Source organism: Cervus elaphus, chromosome 10 (assembly GCF_910594005.1).
Source record: "Cervus elaphus chromosome 10, mCerEla1.1, whole genome shotgun sequence".
Classification (NCBI taxonomy): Eukaryota; Metazoa; Chordata; class Mammalia; order Artiodactyla; family Cervidae; genus Cervus; species Cervus elaphus.
Genome location: NC_057824.1, coordinates 16,683,807 through 16,702,865, shown reverse-complemented (window position 1 = coordinate 16,702,865; position 19,059 = coordinate 16,683,807). Strand labels below are relative to the sequence as shown.

The window sequence follows — 19,059 nt, the reverse complement described above, 5'->3', positions numbered from 1 at the left end:
AACACATTTTAAAAATATCGAAGAGTATTTCCTCAAATTCTATTGTTAATGAAATTGCTTCAGATAGGACATACTTTGAAGCTTAATTCACACTATTAACATTTTATCAGTCATTGTCGGGGTCCTTTAACGGACCGGAACCTGGTGGTACGGAGTCGACGATAAGAAAGTGAAAGAGAGAAAGAGGCTGATGTCCCTTGGTTTACGCAGAGGACCAATAAAGTCCTAGATACAGGACTTGCATCGCTCACAAAGGCACCAGGCGCCCTCTCGAGGGGGTCTTAGAAGCCCGGGCAGAAAAGTGAACACGACGGGTCTCCACGCTCCAGAGAGTCAGCCAGAAAAGGAGAGAGAGAGAGAGAGAGAGAAAGAGAGAGAGAGAGACAAAAAAGACCCGGGGACCCAAGCTCTGATGAAGCAAAGGTGCTTTAATGATTTTTCTATGAGTATATATAGGCTGCAGTACAAGAAACTTCTTTCGGGAATGATAGAGATCAGAAAACCAAATGTACAGCAAACGTTACCAAGGAAACAAGGGCTAATGTTAGTCACAAGGTCAGGAGACAATCCCTATCTCAAGAAAGGGGAAGGAGACTAAGCTGTTTTGTCCTAAGGAGAATGTTTACTAAAGGAGACTCATGCTTACCTCACACAATGACCTCAGTCCCTGGGAGCAGCATGCTGTTCCGCTTGAAGAGGGACAAAGGACTCATGAGAGACAGCACGTAGGAATCCTCCTGTCAAACATTCCCTGACAATTCCCCCTTATTTATTTATAATATTTGTAAGAAGAGTTCTGACCATCAAAGCTTGTTTAGTTTTGACAATCTTTGCATGAAGGCAACGGTAGACAACAAATATAATTGTTAAGACAATCACCAAAATTATGGTTCCAGATCCAATGCTATGAGTAAGACTTTGAAACCATCCACGTGGGTCTAGCCCAGATAATTGATCAGCTAATTGTTTAGCTAAAGTTTCCATATCAATGGAAGAGGGCAGATTATTAGAAAAGGTTTCAAATATTTCTTTTTGTAATAATTGTACATTCAGAGAGGCATTATCATGTATGTTTTGTAAATGAAACTTGATTTGTTCCCAGTTGTAGGCACTATTATTAAAATGAACAGGAGTAACACGAAATTGAGTAGAATTCCAGTCACATTTTAGCATCACCTGTTTTTGTACATCTGTTAATTGATCTCCAACCCATTCAATGGCTGTTTTCAGTTCCTGTATTTCTTCTTGAATTCCCTTATCTATCTGAGTCTGAGTGGCCCATATAGTATGGGCATCTTTAGTCCAATTTTGAATAAAATTATGTGTCTGAATAGAGGTTTGTAAAGCAACACCAGTGACAGCAGCAGTGGTGCAAATGGCTATTAATCCCAAAATACTAAAAATCAGCCATCCAATAAATCGTTTAGATCGCCGGAGCAATTTAGTAAGCAACCGGGAAGCAAGTCCAGCCATGGGACCTTCTTCCCAGGGCCGTTGGAGATTTATTGGTAACCATAGACTACGTCGAGATCAAAGAATTAAAAGAGAATCATATCTTAAGGAAATAGAGGAGTTAAGACAAGTATATAATCTGCAATTTATGCAAGTTACAGAACGTATAGTCTTATTGAATTGTAAGTTTCCTATAGCTATAACAAAAGGAAATGGAACACAGGCTTGTATAAAATATGATTGATTATAGCGAAAGAAATAATTGCTATGGCTATGATTGGTCCTTGTGAAATGTCCGGTCCAAGTCCCAAGTTCCTCAGTGCTTGCAGCAAGCTTCCAGATATCCCATTGTTCAGGCCCAGTCTGTTTATCGACGACGATTCGAGGACGAGGGGGGGCCATTCCACTGTCATGCCATCCAAGAAGTCCTTTGTCATGGTGATGCTCCACTGTAGTATTGGTAACCTTCCATGCCACTTGGGTAATGTAATCACATACAGTACTGTTAATATCATCTGAGCAGTTAGATAACAACATACCGTGGGGTCCCCAATCAACAATCGTATGATTGGCTAAAAGTATTAATTTCCCTGATTTAGCCTGACATTTGTCCCATTGAACAGGAATATTTTTAAAGTTCTTATTAGTAAACGCTTGGCATGTTGTTCTTTGTTCTTTCCCTAAAGTTTCAGTAGTATAAACATGGTTCACTGACAAAGAAAGGGCAGTAAATAATCCAAGTAGTGTCCGAAAATCCTCTTCTGGAGACAGGACGAAAGCCCAAGTTTGTCGACTAACGTTTATACATAGTTCTGCTGGGTCCATACATAAAGGAAGGACTTCATAACCTAAAGAGATATTAATTAGTTTCCCTTCTTCTTCAGGGTGTGAGGGCCCTTTAAAGCTCCAGGGAGAAGGCATATGTGTGGAGTCATTAGTTAATACGATTGGTCCTCTCTCCATCCAGTCTACTACCTGAAGTAAAGTGGGGTTAGGTATGTAAGCCCAGTAAGTGTGATTTACTGATTCAGCTTGAGCGGGGGAGGCGCAAGCAAGCAGAGCAAGCAAAGCAACGAAAACATTTTCAGGATTCCGAGGCATTCCCTGTTGAGAAACCAGATTTTCAGCTTGATTAGTGAGTGTTTTTATTTGTCCCCATGAGGGGAGATCATAAGGTTGATGCCCCCGAGAGTGGCGCTTTCTAGAGATTTTTAGAGCTGTCATGGCCCGTATTGGAATTTCTTCTTCCTGGGGTTTTTGCTGTTTCTTCTTTATCTTGAAGGCTGGGGGCTGCCCTGGCTCGGATCTTCCGAAGAGGAAGCCATGTGAGCGCATTGGATCCATCTGGGGAAATACAAGCCTACCCCTTTCCCTGTAAAATTAATTTCCCAGGTTTCCATTGTTTATTTAACCCGTCTTGGTACCAAATGGGCAGAGGAGAAGAAGAATCTTTCAATTCTTCGAAATGTTTTTCTGCTCTAGTCAAGATATCTCCTTGTGGTAAGTTTAAAAAATTTAAAACAAATAAAGCCATATTAACAATAGTTGAAAAACAAAACAAAACAAAAAAAAACAATAGTTGTAGGTTTAGAAAATATCTTATGTTGGAATTTAGTAAAATCTGTTTTAGATGAGGAAGACAGCAATGTTCCTATGTATTTTCCTCTTTTTAATTTCTTTGTAATTTTAGTGTGTGATGTGCTCGTTCCACTATGCCTTGTGCTTGTGGATTATAAGGAATGCTGGTAACATGTTTAATAGAAAAGGATTGTAAAAATTGTTTGAGATATCCTGAAGTGTAGGCAGGGCCATTGTCTGTTTTAATAGAGCTAGGAGTTCCCATTATAGCAAAGCAGGCTAGTAAGTGAGTTATAACGTGATGTGTAGCTTCACTGCGAAGAGGTGTGGCCCATATAAAAGAAGAATTGGTGTCGATACAGACATGTAGGAAGGAAGATGGAGAAAGTTCAGGACAATGAGTTACATCCATTTGCCATAGTTCATTAGGTTGTAATCCCCGAGGATTAGCACCTTGTGCAATGGGTCGAAGATGTAGGGGTTTACAAGTAGAGCAATTATTAATAATTTCTTTAGCCTGGCGGTATGGGATTTTCCATAGTTGGTGTAGGGAACCAGCATTGTTGTGCAACAAAGCATGTTGTTCTTCCGGAGTAGCAAAAGAAACAAGTTTATCAGCCTGTTCATTACCATAAGACCAGGAAGGGAAGAATGCGCTCAAATATGTGTAATATAAATGGGAGAAGTGCGGCTTCTAATAATGGATTGTAATTCTGAAAAAAGTTGTTGAATAATAGGTTGATTGGAATTTATAATAGAGGTTTCTATATTCCTTAATACAAAAACTGAATATAAAGAATCAGAAATATATTAATGGGGTAAGGGTGTAGGGAAATAACTTGAATAAGAGCGTATAATTCATTTTGTTGAGCAGAATGGAACTTAGAGTAAAAGACTTTATATTCTTTGAGAGACCAGAATGAGGCTTTGGCATTTTTAGTTCCATCTATATAAAAAACTTCAGCTTGTGGTATAGGCTGTGAGCTGACAATGTGGGAAATAATAAATTCAGTATTTTTGAAAAAATTCCATAACTTGCTAGATGGATAATGGAATGAAATTTCTCCAAAATATTCTAGAAAGGCTATTTGAAAATCGGTGGAAGTTTGTAATGCATTTTCAAATTGAAATTTATTGATAGGTATTAGTCCCTGGGAGCAGCGTGCTGTTCCACTTGAAGAGGGACAAAGGACTCATGTGAGACAGCACGTAGGAATCCTCCCGTCAAACATTCCCTGACAAGTCATTACTTTCTAAATATAGACAGTCAACAAAGAAATAAACTCCAATTTATAGTGTTTACCAATTTCATGTTGTAAACACTCTCACCAGTATTGATCTCAAATTGTCAACATAATGCTTCCATTACACAGTGTAAGTAGACGTAAAAATAACCTCAATAACACTGATAATAGTAAAATATAACCAAATCATGAGGAAATAGTTTTTATTATTTCCCTCTGTGATTATTGTTATTTATAAGAAATATAGATTTGTTCTTTGTCCTGGTTCCAGAACAGAGCTCCTAAAACTCCTGCAAATTTCTAAGTGAAGAGAGCCGTAAGAGTGTCCTTTGTTGTGGTGACTTTGGAAAGCACCACAAGATGGAGTCTGGTTGCCAGGGGAACCAAAACCATGTGATTGGCAGGTTAGAACTTTTGATCACCTTCACCCAATTACCACACTCCTGCCTCCAACCTCTGAAGAAAGTGAAAGTGAAAGTTGCTCAGTTGTATTCACTCTTTTCGACCCCATAGACTATACAGTCCATGGAATTCTCCAGGCCAGAATACTGGAGTGGGTAGCCTTTCCCTTCTCCAGGCAATCTTCCCAACCCAGGGATGGAACCCAGGTCTCCCACATTGTAGGGGAATTCTATACCAGCGGAGCCACAAGGGAAGCCCAAGAATACTGGAGTGGGTAGTCTATCCCTTCTCCAGATCTTCCCCACCCAGGAATCAAACTGGGGTTTCCTGCATTGCAGGCAGATTCTTTTTTTTTTTTTTTTTTAGATTCTTTACCAACTAAACTATCAAGGAAGCCTCTCTCCAACCTCTGGCAACCACAAATCTGTTGTTTCTGTGAATTTTTTTATATTCCACATATAAGTGAGATCACACAGTGCTTGTATTTCTGTGTCTGACATTTCATTGAGCATAATCTCCTCAAGGCCCATCCATGTTGTTGCAAATGGCATGATTGCTCTTTTAAAAAAAATTTTTATGGACAAACAGTGTGTGTGTGTGTGTGTGTGTGTGTGTGTGTGTGTATCAATCACATCTTCTTTATCCATTCACCTGCTGATGGACACTTAGGTTGTTTGCACAACTTCAGCATTATTTCATAATGCTGAAACAAACATGCTGGGACAGATATCTCTTTGAGGCAATGAGTCCACTTTCTTTAGATATATACCCGTAAAGTAGAACCAGATCATATGATAGTTCTATTTTTAATTTTTTTGATGAAATTTCAATATTGCTTTTTATAGTGGTTGTATATCAATTTACATTCTCACCAACAGAATACAAGGGTTCTCTTTTCTCCATATTCTTGCCAACACTTGTCATCTCCTGTCTCTCTACCATTTCAATGGGTGTGAAGTGATAGCTTACTGTGGTTCAATGTGATTTGCATTTCCCTAAAAATTAATGCTTTTGAACTGTGGTGTTGGAGAAGACTCCTGAGAGTCCCTTGGACTACAAGGAGATCCAACCAGTCCATGTTAAAGGAGATCAGTCCTGGGTGTTCACTGGAAGTACTGATGCTGAAGCTGAAACTCCCATACTTTGGCCACCTCATGCAAAGAGTTGACTCATTGGAAAAGACCCTGATGCTGGGAGGGATTGGGGGCAGGAGGAGAAGGGGACGACAGAGGATGAGATAGCTGGATGGCATCACCGACTCGATGGACATGAGTTTGAGTAAACTCCGGGAGTTGGTGATGGACAGGGAAGCCTGGCGTGCTGCGATTCATGGGCTCGCAAAGAGTAGGACACAACTGAGCGACTGAACTGAACTGAATTGAATGATTAGTGATGCTGAACACATTTTCATATATCTTTTGGCCATCTGAATATTTTCTTTGGAAAAAAGTCTATTCAGGCCCTCTGCCTAATTAAAAATTGGATTTTTTTTGCTACTGAATTGTATGAATTCTTTAAATATTTTAGATACTAACCCCTTATCATATATGTGTCTGCAAATACTTTCTCCCATTCAGCAGGTTGCCTTTGCATTTTGTTGATCATTTCTTTTGCTGTGCAGAAACTTTATTTTTATGTAGTTCTACTTGTTTATTTTTCCTTTTGTTACTTGTGCTAATATTCTCCCCTTTACTGTGAGCTGGACCTAGTGACTAACTTTAGTAAACAGAATATAGCAAAAGTGATAAAATGACACTTCCAAGATTAGGTGACAAAGTGAACATGGTTTCCATCTGGTCATCTCTCTCTGATCACTCGCTGTGGGGGATACTAGCTGCCATATGACAAGGTCACGCCAGCACCCTGGCGGGAGGCATCATGAGCAACTGAGGCCAGCCAACAACAACAGGAGTGAACATGAAAGTGACTCTCCCTCAGGTGAGCCTTTAGAGACTGCAGCCCCGGCTGGAGACTTGACTACATGCTCATGCTCCGACGCTCAGTCGTGTCCTACTCTTTGCGACCTCGTGGACTGTAGCCCACCAGGCTCCTCTGTCCATGGGATTTTCCAGGTAAGTATATTGGAGTGTGTTGCCATTTCCAACCACCTCAAAGGAGATCTGAGCCAGAACCTGCTAACTACTTGCTCCTGGGCTCCTGACCCACAGAAACTGTGAGGTGACAAATGTTTGTTGTTTCAAGGCTGCGAAGTTTCAGAGTAATTTGCTAGCAGCAATAGATAATCAATACAAGCCAAAAAAGGAGTATAACAGACAGGAGACACCTGAAAGGAAAAAATCGTATGTAAGTAGCTGTCTCAGTAAGAGTGGAAAGAGAGGATGGATCAGAAGAGAGATTGGTTGAGAATTTTCCAAAACTGACCAATACCAGCAAACCACAATGTGAAAAGCGGTAAAAATCCTAAGGAGAGGAACACAAAGAAAACCACACAAATGCACATCACTGTAAAAATGTTGAAAACCTAAGACAAAGAAAAAATAATATTAAAAGCAGCCAGAGGTAAAGGACAGACTGCATTAGAAGAATAACAATAATACTAGCAGCTGACATCCCAGTGGACATAATGGAAGTCAGAAGACAATAGAATGGAAGGAATAAGCAAAAATGATCTATTCATATAATGGAGAACTATTCAGCAATAAAAAACTAAAGTATTTATTATACATGCTACAACATGAATGAACCTCCAAAAATTATTCTACATGAAAGAAGCCAGACATAAAGTACACACTGTATGATTTTTCTACATATGAATCCAAATGATTCCATTCTTATGAAATGTCCAAAATAGGTAAATATATAAAGACAGAAAGTAGACTAGTGGTTTCTTTGGACTAGAAATGGGAACAAGGAATATTTGGAATATTTGCAAATGAACATGAAAGATCTTTCCAGGTGATGAAAATGTTCTAATATTGGCTTACGGTGTCGGCTTATGGTCCCACCATAAATTTACTAAAAGCTATAAAACTATATGGTATGAATTACTGGTTAATGCTACAGTATGTAAATTATACCCCAACAAATCTGTTTTAAGAAGAAGAAATTAGAATTACATTGTAGAAGTATTAAAAACAATCCCTGACAATGTAAAATTCTGTATCAAGGGAAAATTCTTTTAAAAATGGAGGCCAAAAATATATTTTCAGGCAAACAAAAACTCGGAGACTTCATCAGATCAGAAAATTTGCACTAAAGGACATAGATATTGTTTGGGCAGAAAGAAAATATCCCGAGATGGAAGCTTAAGGGTGAATGATGCTTAAGAGTGTAAGAACAATGCAAAGGGTAAATATGTGCTAAACTTAAATGAATGCTGATTGCACAAAAAAACAATAATGTGCTGCGGACTTTCAAATATACACAGAATTGAAATAGTTGAATAAATACCACATAACAAAAGTGGAACAAATGGAATGTAACAGTGCTATTCATTGCATTGTCTGGAATGCAGTAAATGTGCTAGTTTATTGTACACTTTAATAAGCTAAAAATGCACATTGAAATCTTAGGATAACTAGTAAGAGAAGAGCAAGATAACGTACAAATGCTAAACTAACGGAGGAGAAAATAGAAAGCAAAAAAAAAAAAAAAAAAAACCCACTAAATCAATTCCAAAAACTAGAAAGGAAATAAGAGAATATGGAATTGGTGGGATAAATAGAAGACACTGAGCAATATGATAGATTTAAAACTAGATGAATTAGAAGCTTATTACCCACTAGAAAAGACCCTGATGATGGGAAAGACTGAAGGCACAAGAAGGGGGCAGCAGAGGATGAGATGGTCAGACAGCATCACTGACTCAATGGACACGAACCTGCGCAAACTCCAAGAGACAGTGGAGGACAGAGGAGGCTGGCGTGCTGCAATACGTGGGGTAGGAAAGAGCTGGTCATGAATTAGCAACTGAAAAACAACAACAAAGAACTACTTAAAAGATAAATATACACAAATTAATGTTTTTTAAACTCCAACTATATGCCGTTATAAGAAACACATTTAAAATATGTGGCTATATTATGAATGAATGCAAAAGAATGGATAAGGAGAATATCCTTCAAAAATGAGAAACAAAATCATCTCCAGACCAAAATAACTGAGAGCATTTGGCACCAACCAGCATAAAAACAGTAAAGGACATGGGACAGAATGTACTTCAGGCAGCAGGAAAGTCTGAGAAGCACAAGGAAAAAAAAAACACAGAAAGAGCTGAATATATATATGAATGTAAATGACCACTGTCTTTGATAAAACGGTAATGTTTTGTGCAATGTTAAAAAAGAGAATTAAAATATATAATGATAGTATAATGTATAAGTTGGTAATGGTAGGATGTGTGTGAATAAAACTAAAGTGTTTCAAAGTCTTGGTATTTTCCAGGAGCAGAGTAAAAGATGTTACTTCAGCTGAGACTTTGATAAATTACTTATGTGCATCTCAATATCTAGGCTTACCATTAAAATAATAAAATAAGAAAATATAGTTTCCAACTACTGTGGGGTAGGGAGGAAACTGCAGAATGAGAAAAAAATAATCCATAAAAGGGAGAGAATGTCATACAGACTCAACAGGACTTGTAGAAAATATAAGATAAAATGATAGATATAAATTTTAATATATCATAAGTAATACTCATAAACAGCCTGCATATTCTATTTCAAAGACAAACATTACCAGACTGGGTAAAATAATACTGACCTGGTTTCCTTGCCACTTTATGGCCCAGTGTGGCTGCCTGGGTAGTTTACCAGGGAGGCCCCCTCAAAGCCTTCCTAGCATTGAGCCAGCATTCCTGCTTCATTACATTCATCCTGGTGGATGAATCAGTCAATGCCAGAGCTGCCCTACCTTGGGAGATCTTTTTTTTCCTTCTTTTAATTGGAGGCTAATTACTTTACAATACTGTGGTGGTTTTTGCCATACATTCACATGAATCAGCCATGGGTGTACATGTGTTCCCCATCCTGACCCCCTTCCCACCTCCCTCCCCATCTTATCCCTCAGGGTCATCCAGCCCTGAGCACCCTGTCTCATGCATCAAACCTGGACTGGTGATCTACTTCACATATGATAATAAACATGTTTCAATGCTATTTTAAATGAAATAATAAACCTTCCTAATTGTCTAAACCAGTCGAGTTTGGGTTATTTGTTACTTAGTGTCAAAAGCATCCCAACTGATAGGATGCCACTTTTTGCTTTTCATTCCTAGGAATTTATGTTAAAATTATGTTTGTTGGATGATATTACATTCAATATTTTCTACACTAATGAATATCCCTATTATTGGAAGCACTAGTCAGAGGCTGGAAGACTATTCAGTGAGGATGTTACAGAAAGGATTCAAACACAGGGCAATGTTTAAGTACCATTCCAACCCTAAGATTCCTGGAATCTATGGTTTCCGTATTCACTTACCGAATGAAGATTTCTTCCATAGTGGTGACAGAGGCCCCAAAGCTGGCAATGCCCAGCTCTTCCTGCCTCAGTTCCAAGTCAGTAAACAGAGCTTCAAACCTGGAAGGGAAGAGCAGGTTATTCATCAAATAATCCTTATTATTTGAATCCCTCCTTATTACCCTTGGCTTTCTACAAAGGAAAAAGCATGGGTTATGGAGTTAAGAAGATATTTGTTCAAATCTCAATTCTGTCCCTCTTGAGCTTCATAACTCTGACCTTGAACGATGAGCATAAATAATACCATTTACTTCAAAACCTTCTGTAAGGATAAATCAAAATACACCTAGCACACTGCAGGTGCAAAGTAAATATTAATTCATCTCTGAAATTGTTTGAAGCATCTTTTTTGACTAAAACACTATAAGACTAGAAATCAACTACATGAAAAAAAAACTACAAAATCACAAACATGGAGGCTAAACAACATGCTACTAAACAACTGATGAGTCACTGAAGAAATCAAAGAAGAAATTTAAAAACACCTAGAGACAAATGAAAATGAAACCACAATAATACAAAATCTACATGATGTGGCAAAAGAAGTTCTAAGACGGAAGTTTATAGTGATACAAGCCAACCTCAGGAAACAAGAAAATTTTAAAATAAATGACCTAAACTTAACCTAAAGGAACAACAAGAAGAAACAAAACCCAAAGTTAGTAGAAGAAAATAAATCATAAATATTAGAGCAGAAATGAACAAAGACCAAAAACAATAGAAAAAAGCAATGAAACTAAGAGGAGTTTCTTTGAAAAGATAAACTGATGAACCTTTAGCTAGATTCATTAAGAAAAACAGAAAGTGGGCCCAAATCAATAAAATCAGAAATGAAAAAGGGGAAGCCACAGCGGACACCACAGAAACACAAAGGAATATAAGAACTGTTTATGAACAATCATAGACCAATAACATGGACAATAAAGAAGAAATGGGCAAATTCACAGAAACACGAGACTGAGCCAGGAAGAAATAGAAAATATGAACAGATCAACTATCAGTAACGAAACTGAATCAGAAATAATTTTACAAAACTCCAAACAAACAAAAGTCCAGGACCAGTTGGCTTCACAGGTGAATTCTACCAAACATTTAGAGAAGAAAAACCCTTCTCAAGCTATTCCAAAAAACTGCAGAGGACATAAAGCTTCCAAACTCATTTTATAAGGCCCTGATACCAAAACCAGACAAAGATATCACACACAAAAAGAAAATTACATGCCAATATCACTGATGAGCATAGATGCGAAAATTCTGAATAAAATATTAGCAAACTGAATTCAACAACATATTAAAAGGTTCACATACTGTGATCAAGTGGGATTTATTTCAGGGATGCAAGGGTTGGTTCAGTATCTGCAAATCAATCAATGTGATACACCACATTAACAAACTAGAGAATAAAACTCATATGATTGTCTCCACAGATGAAGGAAAAGTTTCTGGGCAAAATTCAATATCCATTTATGATAAAAACTCTCCACAGAGTGGGAATAGAAGGAACGTTCCTCAACATAATAAAAGCCACATATAAGCCCACAGCTAACATCACACTTGATGTGAAAAACTGCAAGTGTTTCCTCTAAGATCAGGAACAAGACAAAGATGCTCACTCTCACCACTTTCATTCAACATAGTTTTGGAAGTCCTGGCCACAGCAATTAGACATGAAAGAAACAGAAGAAATCCAAATTGGAAAGGAAGACGTAAAGCTGTCTCCATTTTCAAGTGACATGATACTATATGTAGAAAATCCTGAAGATGCCTAAAAAAACTACTAGAACTCATAAATGAATTTGTAAAATTTGAAGAATACAAAGTTAATATACAGAACTCTACTGTTCTATATTGTTCTGTTCTATATACAGAACTCTATACACTTACAAAAAATTATCAGAAAGGAGAATGAAGGAAACAATTTCATTTACCATCACATAAAGAACATTACAGCCAGGGACAAACATACCTGAGGAGATAAAAGACCAGTACTTGGAAAACCATAAGGCACTGATGAAAGAAATTGAAGACAACACAAAGAGGTAGAAAAATACACTTGTTCTTAGATTGGAAGAATTATTATTGTTAAAATGACCATACAATCCAAGGTAATCTACACATTCAATGCAATCTCTATCAAGATACCAATGACATTTTTGACAGAACTAGAACAAATAATTCTAAAATTTTCATGGGAACGCAAGAGGGCCTCGATAGCCAAAGCCATCTTGAGAAAAAAAAGACCAGAGCTGGAAGTATCACATAAAGCGACAGTAATCAAAAGAGTATGGTACTGGCACAAAAACAGACAAGTGGGTCAATGGAACAGAACAGAGAACCCAAAAACAAGCCCACACAGCTACGGCCAATCAGCTTACAACAGAGGAGACAAGGACACACAATGCGGAAACACAGTCTCTTTGTTAAGCTGTGCTGAGAAATAAACTGGACAGCTACATGTAAAAGAATGAAATCAGAACATTTTCTCACACCATATACAAAAATAAACTCAAAATGGACTAAGACGTAAATGTAAGACCAGAAATCATAAAACTCCTAGAAGAAAACAAAGGCAGAACACAGTTTTTGGATTTATATCCTAAGGCAAAGGAAACAAAAGCAAAAACAAATGGGACTTAATTAAACTTAAAAGCTTTTGCAGAGCAAAGGAAACTATTGACAAAAAAAAAGATTAGCTATTGAAATGGGAAAAAATATTTGCAAATAGTATATAGACTGATAAGGGGTTAATATCCAAAAACATATAAATGGCTCATTGAACTCAATATCAAAAAGACAAACAACCTAATTTTAAAACAGGCAGAAGACCTGAATAGGCATTTTTCCAGCTCGCATGAAGGGTGTGAAAGTCAGTGTGAAGTAGACCGAATGGGCAATGAGATAAAGCAAGCTGATTAACCTATTTTTAGAGAGCTTCAGCTGCGCAGGGTTACAGGACATGGAGTGGTGGCTGGAAAGAGAGGCAGGCTCAAGACAGTGTATCTCCAGAGCACACTAATATGTTTGTGGACACGAGCCAAAGACAGAGAAGTTGATGATGTAGATGAAAGAGGAAATAATCAAACCAGCAAACTCCCAAGTGGCTGAGTACTTGAGCTGGTGTTGAAAAAAGCAAGTCTGTAGGTCTGTTAAAAGGGATAAATAGAGCACTTGTCGGATGGTGTTTACTTTCTCAATGAAGTATAACTAAGATTCCTATCCAAAAGAAACATGAGGACTGAGGAGAGGGAGAGAGGGACATGTTGGGAACGAGTCTGAGGTCTGAAATAATTACAAGGCTGACCTCGGCTCCCACCCCACATCGAAAATCCACTTATAACTTTATAGTTAGCCCTCCAAATCCAAATGTTCTGCATACACAGATTTAACCAAATGAAGGGTAGTGTAGTACCATAATAACCTATTTATTGAAAAATCCGGGTATAAGTGGACTCACACAGTTCAAACCTATGTCGTTCAAGGGTCAACTGTAATATAAAGGAAAATCAAGTAGTTTTCATCTGAGCTCAGTTACTTGGGTACCTGTAATTAGAGTTCACACAGTCAAGGGCCCCTTTGACACCATCATAAAGAATTTGATTTTAATCTGAAAGCAGCTGGGAGCCATCAGGGGTTTTTAAGGAGGGAGGGAACATGACCAAAAGGCTTCGCTGGTGGCTCAGATGGTAAAGAACCCTCCTGCCAGTGCAGGAGATGCAGGTTCGATCCCTGGGTCAGGAAGATCCCCTGCAGAAGGAAATGGCAACCCACTCCAGTATTCCTCCCTGGGAAATCCCATGGACAGAGGACCTGGCAGGCTACAATACATGGGGCTGCAAAAGAGTCAGACATGACTTAGTGACTAAACAGCAACAACAGAGTCCTGTATTTTCAAGTGCACTCTGGCTGGAGTGCGGTGTCTTTCTAGGAAATATCAAACACCTAGAGATCCAGACCATTACAGAATTGAGAGCCCTTGGTGAGGACAGGGACGGGAGAGATGACTGAACACTGAGCATATGCAAACAATTACTCCAGCCCTCTCAGGTCCATACCTGTGCATGCTTTCTTTAGGAAGTATAAATGTTAGTTCTTCTCCAATGCTAGACTGGAAGACTGCATATGGTATGTGCTGGTAAATCAGAAGAGAAAGCTTCTCTGTGTCACAATGTGGTTTTCTTACCAGAGTTATATAATATCCTGCACCTGAAACATTTAAAACATCATGAAATGGTTTTTCTCTTTTTAGTTACACTTAATGTTCTATAGCCTAGAACAGGACAGCTCCATAGGCTAGACAAGCTGGAGACCTGTGGTGGATTTGCCTTGTGGGGTCTATAATACTATTCTTGAGTCTCTCCTTTGACTCCATAGTTGGGAAGTGATAACAGCATTTAGCAATACTAGGCAAAATAAAGGAGGGCTGCATTAAAGGCAACACTCTGCTTAAGGGATAACTAATGTGGGGAGGTGAAAATTGAGCAGGGAGAGACCTTGAACATTAAAGTTAAAAACAAAAATATCTCTTTCATAATTTAATTATGTTTTGAGAACACATACCCTATGGTATTCTAAACATTCTTTCAGAAGCTACTAGTAACACTTGTTACTACATTGCTGGCACTGTAGTCATTCAGCAAACATTCACTGAGCTCCTATGATATGACGGGCACTTTTTTAGATACTGAGCATATAGCAGCAGATCAAACAGTCAAAAATCCCTACTCTCACTCAAGGAGCTTTCATTACAGGAACGTGAGACATATGATAAGGTAAATAAGTAAATCAAGGCCACGCTAGTATCAAGTGCTAAGGCAAAAGATGAACAGGAAGGGGATACAGAATATTGGGGATCGTGACTTTGAAGGTGGGGAAGGCCTCACTGAGAATGTGACATCTCTGAAAGGACTGAAGACCTGAGGAAAAGGAGGAGGCGTGGCGATATGTGGTCTGGGATGAAGGAGGCGGCCCATGTCCTGGATCAGAAAGGGGGCCCTGAGGCGGGAGCAGAAGAATATCAGGAGAAATGGCTGGGGTAGCAGGACCAGGCTAAGCAAGGCATCTGGGCAACTCCCAGGACCCTGCCTTTTCCTTTCAGAAAGTGGGATGGGAAGTCATCAGTGGACTGAGCAGCAGAGTGGCACACTCATTCTGACAAGTGGGCCAGAGGCCAGGCGTGGGCTAGAAGCAACTTCCATGATCCAGGCAGGGAGACAGTAGGCTGGGCCAGGGTGTCAGGAGGGCAAGGCCACTGGGGTTGGCAGATGGATCAGATGTGGGCTATGACACACAGAGGATCAGGGGCCCTGAGGTTCTGGCCAAGCTGCTAAACGGATGGAGCTGCCTTTACTGTGGGTGAGCTGGTGTGTTGGTCAAGAGCTGGAGTTCAGCTGTGCATCAGCCACGGACAGTCCAACAGGCACGTTCCCTGTCTGAGGGTGTGGAGAGTCAGCAGTAGAGGCACCAAGCTGGAGCTCCGCTGAGAGGTCCTGCGCAGACACGTTTCAGCACAGACACATGTCAGTCAGGACCCTGAGTGAGACCGCTGAGTCAGTGAGCAGGGGAAAAACAGTGAAGCAACCTGGGCGCTTCCAAGCCTAGCAGCAGAAGTGATGCAGAGGAGCAGTCAGAGACGCTAGAGGGAAACCCAGAGGGCTGGGGTCCAGGAATGCAGGGGGATGTCTGTGGTGGGATGTCCAGCAGGAGTGCACCCCGCTGTGGAGAGGACAACTCACCCTATGCAGGCATTAGCTCCCTCTTTGAGGAACATGGTCTCTTAATCTTCATTTTAATAAAGGAAAATAATAGAATGGGAAAGACTAGAGATCTCTTCAAGAAAATTAGAGATATCAACGGAATATTTCATCCAAAGAGGGGCACAATAAAGGACAGAAACAGTACGGACCTAACAGAAGGAGAAGATATTAAGAAGAGGTGTCAAGAATACACAGAAGAACTGTACAAAAAAGATCATCACGACCCAGATAAACACAATGGTGTGATCACTCATCCAGAGCCAGATACCCTGGAATGTGAAGTCAAGTGGCCTTAGGAAGCATCACAAGGAATAAAGCTAGTGGAGGTGATGGAATTCCAGCTGAGCTATTTCAATTCTTAAAACATGATGCTGTGAAAGTGCAGTATTCAATATGCCAACAAGTTCAGAAAATTCAGCAGTGGCCACAGGACTGGAAAAGGTCAGTTTTCATTCCAATCCCAAAGAAAGGCAATGCCAAAGAATGCTCAAACTACTGCACAATTGCACTCATCTCACACGCTAGCAAAGTAATGCTCAAAATTATCCAAGTGATGCTTCAACAGTACGTGAACCATGAACTTCCAGATGTTCAAGCTGGATTTAGAAAAGGCAGAGGAAGCAGAGATCAAATTGCCAACATCCATTGGATCATTGATAAAGCAAGAGAATTCCAGAAAAGCATCTACTTCTGCTTTATTGATTTCACCAAAGTCTTTGACTGTGCAGATCACAATAAACTGTGGAAAATTCTTCAAGAGGTGGGAATACCAGATCACCTGACATGTCCCCCTGAGAAATCTATATGCAAGTCAAGAAGCAACAGTTAGAACTGGACATGGAAAAAGAGACTGGTTCCAAATTGGGAAAGGAGTACGTCAAGGCTGTATATTGTCACTCTGTTTACTTAACTTATGTGCAAAATGCCAGGCTGGGTGAAGCACAAGCTGGAATCACAACTGCCAGAAGAAATATCAATAACCTCAAATATGTAGATGATACCACCCTTATGGCAGAAAGTGAAGAAGAACTAAAGAGCCTCTTGATGAAAGTGAAAGAGGAGAGTGAAAAAGCTGGCTTAAAACTCAACATTCAGAAAACTAAGATCATGGCAACTGGTCCCATCACTTCATGGCAAACAGATGGGTAAACAATGCAAACAGTGACAGACTTTATTTTCCTGGGCTTCAAAATCACTGCAGATGGTGATCACAGCCATGAAATTAAAAGACACTTGCTCCTTGGAAGAAAAGCTATGACCAACTTACACAGAATATTAAAAAACAGAGACATTACTTTGCCAACAAAGGTCTGTCTAGTCAAAACTATTGTTTTCCAGTAGTCATGTATGGATGTGAGAGTTGGACTATAAAGAAATCTGAGAGCTGAAGAATTGCTGCTTTTGAACTGTGGTGTTGGAGAAGACTCTTGAGAGTCCCTTGGACTGCAAGGTGATCCAGCAAGTTCATCCTAAAGGAAATCGGTCCTGAATATTCATTGGAAGGACTGATGCTGAAGCTGAAATTCCAATACCTTGGCCACCTGATGTGGAGAGCTGACTCATTTGAAAAGACCCTGATGCTGGGAAAGATTGAAGGCAGAAGAACGGGATGACAGAGGATGAGATGGTTGGATGGCATTACTGACTAGATGGATGTGAGTTTGAGTAAGCTCTGGAAGATAGTGATGGACAGAGAAGCCTAGCATGCTGCAGTTCACGGGGTCGCAAAGAGTCGGACACAACTGAGCGACTGAACGAACTGAAACTAAGGCTACAAAACGATGAACTATCTTGGTAACAAGGGTGAAGAGCTACCAGCATGGAGCTCAGGCACAGGCCTTCTGATTCCAAGTCTCAGAGATTCTTTCCACTCTCCTCCTCCTCATTCTCACAGCCCCTCCACTTGGGCCTCGGGTCTCCACCCACAGGGAGCAGACAGGCCGTCTAGAGAAGGCCGCTCCCTGCCTGACCTCAGGGGCCCTCGGGGAACGTGACCAGTGGACACTTTCTCCCACACCTGGACCAGCCACATGGACCCCGTGCGGAATGGACTTTTGGTTGCCCGCCTGCCCTGCTCACCATATTTCTCCTTGAGGAACAGTGACGACCCGCAGCACTGCAGCTCCCCCTTGGCCATGATAGCGATGCGGTCCCCCAGCAGGTCGGCCTCGTCCATGAAGTGGGTGGTCAGCAGGATGGTGCGGTCGCTCTTGTGCTGCTGCAGAAGGTCCCAGATGGCCCTCCTGGAGATGGCGTCCACGCCCGAGGTGGGCTCGTCCAGCATCAGCACCTGGAGGGCGGAGGGGCGGCATCGTGAGGATGGCAGAGCCCCGCCCGGGCTGCAGGCCGCGCCGCAGGCCCCCCGGGCCTACCTTGGAGCCCGCGATGAGGGCGATGCCGATGGAGAGCTTGCGCCGCATCCCGCCACTCAGAAACTTGCTCCGGGAGTCCCGCTTCTCCTCCAGCCCGAGCACGTGCAGCATGCGTTTGACCTCCTCAGGGCACTTCTGACGCGGCAAGCCTTTCAGCTGAAACGGCAGGGATGGAGGTCCACCAGGGCTTCCAACGGGGCCGGGGACCGCCCAACAAGCATTTTGCTTGTAGATCAGTACCCCCTTATCTTCCTTATCTGAGATTTTTCTTTTCACAGTTTTAGTTACCCACTACCCACAGTGAACCATAGTCTGAAAACATTAAATAAAAAATTAACAGAAATAAACTCATAAGTTTTAAATCGTGCACACCGTTCTGAACACTGAAATCATGTGCCATGCTGCTCTGTCCTGCCCAGGATCCCCACCCATCGACATCGTCTGCTTTTGACATCCAACCACCATCAACACTTCCATGATCTGATGATCCAGGATCACCTGGAGCCTGGATCCTCCTTTTGATGAATCATCAGGTCAACAGCCTAAAGCTGTGTCACAATGCCGGAAATCCTTCACCTCACTTCATCTCATCACATGGGCATCTTACCATATCAAATCACAAGAACAGCACGTGCATGCTAAGTAGCTTCAGTCGTGTCTGACTTTGCAACTCCATGGACTGTAGCCCCCCAGGCTCCTCTGTCCATGGGATTCTCCAGGCAAGAATACTGGAGTGGGTTGCCATGTCCTCCTCCAGGGGATCTTCCTGACCTAGGG

The 19,059-nt window shown here is 40.7% G+C and overlaps 1 protein-coding gene across 1 annotated transcript in view; it reads right to left on the bottom strand.

Annotated features, from left to right (window-relative positions):
• Nucleotides 1–19,059, bottom strand: part of LOC122702301 (ATP-binding cassette sub-family A member 17-like) — an 86,689-nt gene that overhangs the window by 30,744 nt on the left and 36,886 nt on the right. Inside the window, exons 13-16 of the mRNA XM_043915980.1 lie at nucleotides 18,283–18,438; nucleotides 17,990–18,200; nucleotides 14,210–14,360; nucleotides 10,119–10,217 (exon numbers count right to left, since the gene is read on the bottom strand). Of these exons, the coding sequence (XP_043771915.1) occupies nucleotides 10,119–10,217; nucleotides 14,210–14,360; nucleotides 17,990–18,200; nucleotides 18,283–18,438 (617 nt within the window). The remainder of the gene's footprint in view (nucleotides 1–10,118; nucleotides 10,218–14,209; nucleotides 14,361–17,989; nucleotides 18,201–18,282; nucleotides 18,439–19,059) is intronic.